Raw genomic sequence first — 12725 nt, 5'->3', positions numbered from 1 at the left:
GTGACAGAGTAAGAGGATGGCTTCTTTGCTCAGAGGAAGAAGCCAAGGGACCACATTGTTGAGAGGTGACAACCAGAGAAAAACTTGGCTTCTAACTTATGAAAGGTGCTGATGTGGACCAATGACTGTATCCTTATCATTTACTGACCTTGATTTGTGGTAACTTGTTAAAGTCCCTAATAAACTTCTTTGTGAGTTTTGTCTGTTGAGCTCTGTGTGGTCACTGCAATAAATTATTGAATCCAGCAGAAAAGTAGACTCAGGGGAAGAACAGTTGATGTCAAGACAGGCCAAAAAAAGACAGAAGATAGAGACATGTCTGACACCTGCCTCATAGCAATAGGGAGACCAGAAGAGGTCAGCTTAGGCTCCTTGACCCTTGACTCACAAATACAAAAAATACACATACAAGGGTAAGTCAGAAAGTATTGCTAATAGGGTTCCAGTTCATAAATGCATGGGTTTATTACACACACACGCGCACACACAACCTCACTGCTATCGAGTCAATGCCAACTCAGAAAACCATGTGGATTTCTGAGACTGTAACTGCTTTTATAGGAGCAGCAAACTGCCTTTCTTATGCAGAGTGACTGGTTTCGATCTGCTGATCATATAGAGTGCAGCCCAATGCATAATCGCTACACCACAAGGGCTCCCAGTTATTCCACATATATAAATATGTCTCTGGATCAGTGAATGGCTTCAGACAAGCTTAGTATCACAGTATGCCTTCCAAAAAATTTTTAAAAGGCCCAAGAGGATCTTCTCGGCCTGGGCTAGTTGGGTTCAAGGCAGAGAAGTCAGCTCAGAAGACTATGGCAACTACTAAATTCCAAAGGGGTAATTAATCTTGATAGATTTTCTCAAAGGAACATAGGATGATCATGGGGGATTATAAAAATTTATGGTGTACTCCAATAAAATGATAATGATGTCTCTAAAGTGAACCAGGGATATATATAAACCAGATATATAGGATTGAGCTCACACTTCATTATAGCCCTAATATAAGAACAACTAGTTCTTATATTATGAATGAGCATGAGTGCAAGTACTAGCTTAGTACATGCACTCATGAGGTGACCGCTGAAGATATGGGTGCTACAGCAAAGTGTGAAGAAATCAGATTATGTCTGGCTACCAGAAAAAATAGCATCTGGGGTCTTAAAGGATTGCCTGAAAACCAGTTAAGTCCACACAGAAGCAGCACACCAGCCTGTGTGACTGATTGTAAATTAATAAAACTCCAAATCCAATTGCAGGGTTCCCTAAATGGACTGAGTCTCTAGTGGATCCTCACTGATCATAGTCTACTAATGTAACTTTAATGTCAAGCAGAGCATTGTAAGGCGAATTTTAGGAGCTGTAGTTAGGCTATCATGTATTATCTTGTCATTTGATCTCCCTTTGGGCTCATTTTGAATTTATTCTAGTTTTTAAAGATTTTCCGTTTTCTTTTCTTTTCTTTTTTTTTTCAGACTTGAATTTTTTTTATTTTATGTACAAATAGTTGGCATTGTTTCTTCTTTTGGGTGGCGGTGTTGGATTGTCCATCCAAAGACAACTTAGTCCAGCTTGATGAAGCCGATGTCCTTCGCGTACTGACGGAAACACTGACGGCACATATTGAGGCCGTACTTCCGGATCAGACCGTGCCGGTTTGAGCACACGCGGCAAGAACGGGAACCCTGGCCGAATTTTCGCGGGTGGCTCCAGTAGAGCTGCTGGTGACCCATCTTGTTTCCAGGCTCTCTCCAAGGCAAAAGGCTTCCCGTTTTCTTTTCAATTGAAGGTTTTCTCTGTTTTATTTGGTCATTTTAAAAGAAAAAGTTTTCCTGTATAGGGATGTCAGGATGAATGGATCTATAGACAGTAACTAGCTTAATTATTACCTGGAGGCATGGAAGAGAAGGTTGGTGGAAAATGGGTACAAGAAGGAAGAAAATGTTCAAAAGTTGATTGTGGTGATGAACATACAACCCTTGATATGACCGAACTATTGAATTATGATATGCTAATTATATCTCAATAAAACTATTTTTAAAATCCCTGAAAACTCAATGGTGAGACAAGAAAGCTCCACTGATACACATTTTTCCCCATGGAGACTATACTCATTCATTCTTTGAGGGTGGCAAAAGCTATCATATAAAAATTTTGTTGGAAAACCTTACCCTATCTACCCTACACAGTTCTGATCTGCTCCCTTCAGTTCTTTGTTACCCAAACTCAAAGAACATTGAAAAAGAATATAAATTGTGTCCTTTGAGGATGCCAAAACTGTCATTTTGACTAGGTATAAATCAAAGGCAGAATTCTTCAGGGAAAAGTAAGATATAGAAACACTTCCTTCAAGGTTGTAGAGACGTAAGTGTAAGATATGTAAAGAAAAAATAGCCTCACATTTTGATATTGTTTAATGAAGGTTGTAATATTTTTTTACTTATCCTAGTTATAAGGACGTTATACCTTCCTTTCCTAAACCTGATTCTTTCTCTAAATCTTTCACTTTAATGGTGCCCTACTTCTAGTAAAGCCAAAGTGAAATCTTTACCTTCACCTTGATTTTCTTCATTCTCCCTCTTCTCACTGTCCATATCCTAACTCAGTTCATCTCTACCTCTGATCTTCTCCAGTTTCTGGTTGGTAATTTGGAAGCTGCTTCTTATTTCCAGAAAAAATACATTTGTCCAGAATTTTACATTAATTCAGGGGTTTAACGTCACTCCCCAAATTAATTAATAAATTCCACACAGTAGACAAATGATTATAACGCTCACCAGAAGTACAACTTTATAGCTCTGCAAAAATCTCTCTACCTCAACAGGATTCTCTTTACTCATTCCCTCCTTCCTCTCTCACCACTTTGCCTGAGTAGTATTTATTTTCACATTTCTTTTTAAACCTCATCTTTCTAATTTATCTACCAAACCCTAACCTCTCACCCAGTAGCATCCGCTGTAGCTCTTTCCTCTCCTGTTCTTCCCGTTCACGTGATAGCTGAGAGCTGGTTTTCTTGTTCTGTAACATGTTCTCGATGTTCTTTCCCATTTCTTCAAAGTCACTATCTTCAGCTGAGCTGCTGTCTGTGTCAGTTGATAAGACTTCAGTTGATGACAAAACCCTAAAGAGAAAGACACATGTCATATAAAAAATAGGGTAAAGTTTTTAAAGTATAAAACTCACTGCCATCAAGTCAATCCTGATTCATAGTTACCCTATAGGATAGCACAGACTTGCCCCTATAAGTTTCTGAGGTTGTAATGCTTTTAAAGTATAGAACAAGCTGAACCAACATAGTTTTAGGCTTGAGTGAGAGATTGGGAAACAATTCTTAAGAGAAATACCCATTTAACTTTGGAGGGTGAAACAGTTTTGGAATTCGAGGGCATTATTGCACAACACTGTGAATGTACCAAATACTATTGTTCTAATAGTTAATTTTATTATATGATTTTCATTTCAATATATTTTTAAAATGAGTATCCAGAAAGACATGGAACCCTAACAAAAAAGTGTTATAAACTTTTTCTAGATGTTTAGTCAGGGGTGAAAAACCACAGCAACTATTTTAATAATTCCCAAGCAACAGGTTAGAACAGTTTATTTATTTATTTGTAATCACTTTATTGGGGGCTCATACAACTCATCACAATCCATACATCCATCATGTCAAGCACATTTGTATATTTGTTGCCATCATCATTCTCAAAACATTTGTTTTCTACTTGAGCCCTTGGTATCAGCTCATTTTCCCCCTCCTTCCCTGCTCTCCCCTCCCTCATGAGCCCTTGATAATTTATAAATTATCATTTTGTCATATCTCACACTGCCCGACATCTACCTTCACCCACTTTTCTATTGTACATCCCCAGGGAGGAGGTTATATGTAGATCCTTGTAATTTGTTCCACCTTTCCAACCCACCCTCCTGGTATCGCCTCTCAGCACTGGTCCTGAAGGGATCATTTGTCCTGGATTCCCTGTGTTTCCAGTTCCCATCTGTACCAGTGTACACCCTCTGGTCTAGTCAGATTTCTAAGGTAAAATTGGGATCATGATAGTGGAGGGTAGTGGGGGTTAGCATTTAGGAACTAGAGGAAAGTTGTATGTTTCATCGTTGCTACACTGCACCCTGACTGGCTCATCTCCTCCCAGCGACCCTTCTGTAAGGGGATGTCCAGATGCCTACAGATAGGTCTTGGGTCCCCAATCTGCACTCCCCCCATTCACAATGATTTGATATTTTGTTTTTAAACACTGTTTTTTTCTTTCCACCCTCCCACACTGTTTTATTTTTAATAGTGCATTATCATCCTACCATCACTAAGCTATCAGAAGAACCTTTTGTGTCACTAGTGTTTTTGTTGGTCAGAGTTGCCATGGACCCTAGGCCTGGCTGCTCTTAACCTTTGAAAACCTTTGTGAGTGGGAATTGCACCTGACCTGATCCCACCACACCGAGGCAAATCACTGGGGGAGTGCAGCGGAACAGCAAGGGAATGGAGTGGCAAGGTCCCCAGGGAATGCTGAAAGTGGACTTTGGGGCCAGGGCGTGGTGCCCCAACAGACTGGACTGGAAAACGCTCCTAAGGGCCAGCAAACGATCCCTGAACTAACTACAAGCTTTTCTCTTGTGAACTGTTTTATTCTGTTCTTTGTCAGTGGTTTGTTTTTGTTGTTTTGTTGTCTGGTTGTATACTGTTGCTTTGTTTTCCTCTGTCTAGTTTTCGTGCATGTTAGTGACTCCACAGGTCTGTCTGAATAGGACAGGCTGGATGAACTATCTGGAGGAAAAACAACGGGACCGACAGTTCTGGGGGGACTTGGGGTGGGGGGGTAGGGGGGTAAGGAAGTGGTGTTAACAAACCCAGGGACAAGGGAAAAACATGGGACCCCAAATGGTAGAGAAGGGGGAGTGGCAGGCCTGGTGGGAAACGATCAAGGGTAAGGTTGCTTAGAGAAGAGGTATACTCTAGCCCAGGTGGCGATGAAGCATGGTAGTAGGGCAGGAGGAAAGTCAAGGAAGATGGAGGAAAGAGCTAGGAGTCAAAGGGCATTCATGGAGGTCTAGACAAAGACATGTACATGCAAATATATATAGGAGGATGGGGAAATAGATCTATCTGTCTATATTTATAGGTCAAGTATTAAGGTGGCAGAAGGACCTTGGGCCTCTACTCAAACACTCCCTCAATGCATGAATACCTTCTTTTATTAAATTGGAACTCTATGATGCTCACTCTCCCGACACAACAGCTGGAGCCAAAGTGGGTGAACAAGTAAATGTGGTGAAGAAAGCTGATGGTGCCCGGCTATCAAAAGAGAGAGTGACTGGGGTCTTAAAGGCTTGAAGATAAACAAGCGGCCATCTAGCTCAGAAGCAACAAAGTCCACATGGAAGAACACACCAGCCTGTGTGATCGAGTGGTCCCAAAGGGATCAGTTACTAGGCATCAAAGAACAAAAAATCATATCATTGACTGCACACCTCCATGATAGGATCGCTGAAGACAAATGGGTGCATAAGCAGATGTGGTGAAGAAAGCTGATGGTGCCCGGCTATCAAAAGAGATAGTGTCTGGGGTCTTAAAGGCTTGAAGGTGAACAAGCGGCCATCTAGCTCAGAAGCAAATAAGCCCACATGGAAGAAGCACACCGGCCAGTGCGATCACGAGGTGCCCAAGGGACCAGGTATAAGGCATCATGCAAAAAAAAAAAGATATAAGTGTGTGTATGCATGTGTATATATGTGTATATGTATGTATATATATGTATATATATATATATCATATTAAATGAAGGGGGAAGTGCAGAGTGGAGACCCAAGGCCCAAGTGTCGACCAATGGAGATCCCCTCATAGAGGGGTTTAGGAGAGGAGATGGGTTAATTAGGGTGTGAGGTAGTATCGATGAAGAACACAGCTTTCCCCCGGATCCTGGATGCTTCCTTCCCCCAACTACCATGATCCGAATTCTACCTTGCAGGGCTGGATAGGACAGAGGCTGTACACTGGTGCATATGAGGGTTGGAGGTACAGGGAATTCAGAGTGGATGATACCTTCAGGACCAAGGGTGTGAGGGACGATGCTGGGAGAGTGGAGGGTGAGTGGGTTGGAAAGGGGGAACTGATTACAAGGATCCACATGTGACCTCTTCCCTGGGAGAGGGACAGCAGAGAAGGGGGGAAGGGAGACTCCGGATAGGGCAAGATATGACAAAACAACGATGTATAAATTACCAAGGGCATATGAGGGAGGGGGGAATGGGGAGGGAGGGGGGGAAAAAAAAGAGGACCTGATGCAAGGGGCTTAAGTGGAGAGCAAATGCCTTGAGAATGATTGGGGCGGGGAATGTATGGATGTGGTTTATACAATTGATGTATGTATATGTATGGATTGTGGTAAGAGTTGTATGAGTCCCTAATAAAATGTAAAAGAAGAAAAGAGAAAAAAATGATTAGGGCAAAGACTGTACAGATGTGCTTTATACAATTGATGTATGTATATGCATGAACTGTGAAAAGAATTGTATGAGCCCCAATAAATTGTTAAAATTAAAAAAAAAAAAAAGAAAACCTTTGCAAAGTTGCTTTGAACTTTCTGGGTATTCTAGTAGTAATATTATAAACAGATATTACCCTGAAATCTCAGTTATCCACTCACCAAATAACATTTTAAAGTGACCTCTTCACTTTAAAAATGTGGGACCCCTTTTCTTTTCTGCTTGGATTTTCGAAGCAGTAAAACAACATACTTGTTCTGTAGGTCAAAGATGCGCTGACATTCCTCTTTATAACGTTCTTGATGCTCAGCCACAGAAAACCTTGAACCTCGGGCAAATTTGCTCATGGGCCCCTCTCCAGAGCGGGCCTGTTCTGTTGACATTGTGCGTACCACATCGATTACTTCCCAGCGGGACAATTTTTTAATCTGTAATACAGATACCCAAACATTCACAAGTCACTCAAGGATTCTCAGGGATAAATTAAAACACACATACATGCCAGACAAAATAGCAAAACAAAAAAAACCCTCAAAACTTATATTTAATAGAAAGTAAATGCCTGTAAAAGTACCCAAAACCCAGTTACTATAACCTAACCCATAAAGTTCTTCAAATGATCCCTTATATCTGTCTTAGAATCTTCTCTATATACAAAGCCTCTAGGAGTCTCTAAATTTTCCCCTTCCAAACCCACCTCTTCCTCGGGCACACCAAATTTACGTAGAAGTTGCTTGGCATTTTTCAGAGAAAGGCGACGGAGGTCTGCATCTGTTCCTGTTACTGTCTTCTTCACTGGTTGAGGCTCCTTATCATCCTACCTCAAACAAAAGCACGAGAGACTCTTAGTAAGCTGAACTCTTTATAGTAATCCCTTAAGTCATCCTTCATTTTGGGTCCTCTAGTCTTCCCTATCCCTATTTCCCCCTTCATTTTCTCCTTTTAGAAATTAACAGATAGTCTTACCTTTTGTTGTGTTGGTTTGTTTGGAATTTTCACATACGAGAATCCTTCACCACATCCTGTGGGATCTGCCACCCCAGTTACCTCCAGTAGGCACTTGCCCTTCATGGCAGCAATGAAAGCTCTTGTGGTGTTCCAAGGAGCTGTGCGAACCTGAGGTATTAAAAAAAATTCTTATAGCTACAAAAAGCATTTTGTTCTACTTCCTAGCCATAGCAACAAAGTCAAAACAATTAAAATAATGTGAAATTCAATATATTCTTCAACAGTCCAGGGACCAATTGTTATAAAATTGTTCACTGCTTAGCTTCTTTCCTATGGTATTGATATTATGTTAAATAAAGGTTAAAACCTCAGCCAACGAGAGTAAAAAGAAAGATGTGGAACAACGATGTTTTTCAGACTCCTATTTCATGTAATTCATTAGTAGTTCTCAATGTTAGGGTTATATCCAAACTAATGATGAAGTAATTTGGACAATCTTGTTATCTGATGTGGAGCCCTGGTGGTGTAGTGATCATCGGTTGGCTTAATAACTGCAAGGTCTACAGTTTGAAACCAGCAGCCACTCTGTGGGACAAAGACCAGCCTTTCTATACCCATAAAGAAATACAGTCTCAGAAACTAACAGGGGCAGAACTGCCCTGTTCTAGAGGGTTGCTATAAGTCAGCATCAACTCAATGGCAGTGGGTTTGGTTTTTCTGGTGTTTTCTCTGACATTTCACATTTACAATAGTAAATAATAGTACAACAGCAAAGGGGGAAAAAAGCATCTATTTTGCTCCGTGTCCAGCTCTCAGCCTGCAAAGTTGCCCATGTCTGTCAGACTTGTAGATAAAACACCCAGCTCTCTAGTAGGCCTCTTTATGATCCCATTCTCACCAGTTATAGATCTTGACTGGAAAGAGGTGACTAAAGATGATTTGAAGGTGCCCTTTCAAGAAGGCGTGAGTAGCAACTTATGAGATAGGGGCAGAAAAAGTTGTTGCTCCTTTCTATTCAAGAGCCCTGGGGGCTGCAGAACCCAACCACCCCCTTTATCCTTTGTGGCCCAGACTGTAGATGTCCTCTTACAAGCAGTTGTGATTTTCCAGGACCTGAAATTCCAAATATAGCTAGCCAGTTGCTCATCTTTGTGAGGTCCTGCTAGCCTGTAAAGCAACAGGAGGTATCTGAGGTTGTTGAGAGGACGGCTGCATATGATATGGGTAACAACCCCCATGAATATCTGGATCCCCCATATTACTAAAGTGGCCGAGACCCAGAGCTGTCAATTGACCTCTATTCTAGCTGCTAGGCCCAACAGGGTCTTGAGGTCTACAGCACAGTAGTGCTGGGGGCACAGCAGTTTTCAAGGGTCCTGGCTTAGGAGCAATCTCTGCCTCTTCTACATATAATACCATCTTTACATAAAAACTGGTTCTTTAGAACTTAACCAGTTGGTAAGTGATGAAAATGTGTATCTGATTCTCCAACTGCTTGTATGACTTCTTTAGAATGAGCTACACTTCTCTTAATGATTTTGTTGTTATTGTTAAGGGCAATCACAGGTGGTCCAGACCCATAGGGACCTTACACAGAACAGAATGACAAACGACTCTATCCTGTGCCATCATCACAATTGTTAAGTTTGAACCCATTGTTGCAGTCACTGTGGCAATTCACCCTGTCAGGGGTCCCACTACTTTACCACTCATGATGTCGTCAGGGACTGGTCTCTCCATAGAACATGTCCAAAGTATGTGAGATGAAGTTTCTTCATCCTTGCTTTAAAGAATTTTCTGGCCATACTTCTTCCAAGAAAGTTATGTTTGTTTTTTTAACAGTTGGTGGTACGTACTTACAATATTCTCGCCAACACCATAGTTCAACTGCACTGATTCTTCTTTGGTCTGCCTGATTCAATGCTCAATTTTCATATGCATACAACGCAACAAAATATTAAGGATTTGGGTCAGGTGCACCTCGGTCAACAAAGTAATATCCTTGCTTTCTAACACTTTAAAGAGGTCTAGTGCAGATTTACCTAATGCAACATGTTATTTGATCTCTTGATTGCTGCTTCCATGAGCACTGATTGTGGATTCAAGCAAGATGAAATCCTTGACAATTTGCATTGCTATGAGGATTTTGGTTTTCTTTATATTTGAGTTGTAATCCATACTGAAAGCTGTAATTCTAGATCTTCATCAACAAGTACTTCAAGGTCCCCTCAATTTCAGCACATAAGGTTGGGATATATACATATCACGGATTATTAATAAGCCTTTCTTCAATCCTGAAGCCACTTTATTCTTCATATAGTCCAGCCTCTGATTATTTACTCAGTATACAGATCAAATGAGTATAGTGAGAGGATACAACTTTAATGTACATCTTTCCTGATCTTAAACCATGTAGTATTCCCTTCTTCTGTTTACACTACGGCTTCTTGATCTTAGTACAAGATTCACACAATTAAGTGTTTTGGAATTCCTATTCTTCTCAAAGGTATTAAGTACAATTAAGTGTTTTGGAATTCCTATTCTTCTCAAAGGTATACATAGTTTGCTACGATGCACATAGTCAAAAGCCTTTGTACTGTCAATAAAACACAAGTAAGCATTGATGGTGGAGTGTAATTTCTTAATATGGCTCTCCTACCCAAATCTGTTAACTTGCACCAAATGATTGGGTGGGACTATGCAAAATAGTGCTGGTGTAATACAAAGAGAGGGTTGGTCAGTTTTCATTACTACTCCCCTGGCTGTCTCATAGAGCCATCTTTGAAGCAGTAGAAAAGAGAAAAAAAACCCACCAAATTCTTTGTATAAAGTAGGGAAGGCAACCAAGACCAGACACATGACACTGTGTCATGGAGACTCAGAACCAAAATTATGGGGTACCTTAACCTTATCTGACCTGAACCTGTGGAACAGAGGGACAGACAGGCTTGGCTTCCTGGCTCATGGGGGCAAAGGCCAGGGTACCATGGGGCTGAGAGACTAAGAATCAAAAAGAGACTTGGCTGCTGGTTTTGAAGGCACAAATCACTGTATGCTTACTGCTTTGCTAATGTTGACTTGTGGTAACCTATTAACTTTGCTAATAAAACCCCGTAATTCTGAGTATGGTCTTAGTTGAGTGTGGCCACTGCAATGAATTATTGAACCCAACATGGATCAAGTGGGAGAAATGGTTGGGGTCAGAACAGGAAATGAAGGATGGAGGTCAGAGGCTTGTCTAAACCCTGCCTCATGGCAATAGGGGAGACAGAGGAAGTCAAATATAGACCTCCATTGCTGTTCACCACATCTTTCTGGTATTCTCTGCTTTGCTATCCCTTGTGCCATGTCCTCTTCTGAATCTGACCTGTATCTCTTGAAGATCCCTTTCCACGTCCTGCTGCAACTACTGTTGAATGAGCTTCAGCAAAATTTTATTTGCATTTGGTTATCAAAGATATTGTTCTATAATTTGCGCATTTTGTTGGGCCACCTTTCTTTGGAATGGGTACAAATTTGGATGTCTGCCAGTAAATTGTCCAGGTGCTGCCTTTCAAATTTTCTGCACAGCTTAGTGATTGCTTCCATATAACCACTGTGAGAAATCAGAAAGGGAAATTAGGGAACCAGCTCTATTTACAATACTACTAAACATAGTGCATTGGAGAAATGACTAGACGATCAAAAGGATAAACCTGACGTGAACGGTTAAAACCTTGTCAGTTGATTCCCCCTCTGATGCACATTGGGCCTGATCTGATGTCCACCATTTTCTTGATTTTTGGTTGGTTCATATTGGGGTTCATCTCAGATGTGTTGCCATTTGGGGTCCCCCTCCTGAATATATATATATATATCAGTATATAAAGCCCAGGATCCATGGGACAGCAAGTAGAATAAGGTTTTTTGGGGGGTGGGTGGGGGTGGGTGGTAGTGGGGGGGGGGAGTAAAAGGGAGCTGATGTCAAGGAGTTCAGGAAGGAAAAGAATACTTTGAAACAGATTGTGTTGTGGTAGCAATTGTATCATACTGTTTGATATGACTGAACTATGGAATTGATATATGTATTAATTCCCAATAAGATGGCTTTGGAAAAAAAATAAACACTGCTGAAAGAGATTAATGATCATTTAAATAACTAGAAAGATCTATCATGTTCAAATCTTACAAGACTTAATATTGCTAAAATGTCAATACTACTCGAACCTGAGGTGACACAACATAATAGGAAAGATTAAGTTCCGTTCCTTCCCTAGAACTTTCCTCCGGTCTCCTTAGCCTACCTCTGAATATTTTCCTCTTTCAACCAGTTTCTATTCTTAAATGATGTGTTACTTAGCTGAGTGAATCAAAATGCAATTCTAATCACTATTACTAAGTTGAAAGTTCTTGTTCCAACTCTTAACTCTATGCAAATTAAATAACAGACCCAGTACTCCAAAGTAACAACTCTAGGACTTTTAAAATCCCAGAAGCCATGGCTGTGGTTATCATCTAGTTTCCAATATTTGTCCCAAGGTTTTGAGGTTAAAATGTGCTTTCCTCTAAAAACATAATGTTGTGAGCTCTCTCATTTGCTCAAAAATCCCATGAGTCTGCTGTATTTTAAAAAAAGTTGTTTTCTCAACTTCCAGCTAAAGATGGTGACTTAAAACAGTCTTAGCACTCTTATATCCCCAACAATATCCTCAACAATAAATATGCAGAAAGGGCATTTGGAGGATAAACCTGGAAGTCAAATACACCTGGGAAACCAAGGGGCAAATCCACTTGCAGTCTTCCAACAGACAGGGAAATGTATGTTTGCTGGTGGTATGGAGCCAAAGGGTTTTGCTTTTAGTGTGGGAGACTCTTCAGTACCCAATAACCAAAGGAATTGGATGGCCAAGACAACTATAAGTAGAATCACCCCTCTCCATAGTTCACAGTTGAAGAGAAAAACATGCACTCCCTGGGTCCCCACACCTCCCGGGTGAATGGAGCAATGACTGTACCAATTCCAATGCCCCCAGTGGCAAGCTGTGCCTCTCTTTTTGCATATAGGGAGCTGAGAGTGCAGCCTGAAAAGTGGGTGGGTCAGGCAGAAAAACTATATACAAGAGAAAAGACTTGGAAAGCTGATTAAGAGAAAAACACTGGTTCACTCTGACAGGCAAAGACTGGGACTACTCACTTGACTCTAGGACAAGACTCTCCTATCTGATCTGCCCTAGGCCAGAAAGAAGCAGTGCACGGTAGAGCTCTCTGTTACTGTTTTGTCCTGTATCTTT

General features: G+C 40.9%; 2 protein-coding genes across 12 annotated transcripts in view; both read right to left on the bottom strand.

Moving 5' to 3' along the window:
- Positions 1–12725, bottom strand: part of TAF1 (TATA-box binding protein associated factor 1) — a 124418-nt gene that overhangs the window by 64259 nt on the left and 47434 nt on the right. For all 11 annotated transcript variants that reach the window (XM_075539439.1, XM_075539430.1, XM_075539433.1 and 8 more), the window contains exons 19-22: positions 7474–7623; positions 7205–7324; positions 6760–6935; positions 2949–3127 (exon numbers count right to left, since the gene is read on the bottom strand). In XM_075539439.1, the coding sequence (XP_075395554.1) occupies positions 2949–3127; positions 6760–6935; positions 7205–7324; positions 7474–7623 (625 nt within the window). The remainder of the gene's footprint in view (positions 1–2948; positions 3128–6759; positions 6936–7204; positions 7325–7473; positions 7624–12725) is intronic.
- Positions 1454–1788, bottom strand: LOC142433983 (small ribosomal subunit protein uS14). Its single transcript, XM_075538629.1, has one exon. The coding sequence runs from the start codon at positions 1737–1739 to the stop codon at positions 1569–1571; it is 171 nt and encodes a 56-aa protein (XP_075394744.1). The 5' UTR covers positions 1740–1788; the 3' UTR covers positions 1454–1568.

Source organism: Tenrec ecaudatus, chromosome X (genome assembly GCF_050624435.1).
Source record: "Tenrec ecaudatus isolate mTenEca1 chromosome X, mTenEca1.hap1, whole genome shotgun sequence".
NCBI classification, from domain to species: Eukaryota; Metazoa; Chordata; class Mammalia; order Afrosoricida; family Tenrecidae; genus Tenrec; species Tenrec ecaudatus.
The sequence above is the reverse complement of the archived record's forward strand: the minus strand, read 5'-3'. Positions and strand labels throughout refer to the sequence as shown.

Excerpts from the sequence above, each read along its gene's own strand:
- LOC142433983 (XM_075538629.1), bottom strand. The coding sequence starts at position 1,739 with ATGGGTCACCAGCAGCTCTACTGGAGCCACCCGCGAAAATTCGGCCAG.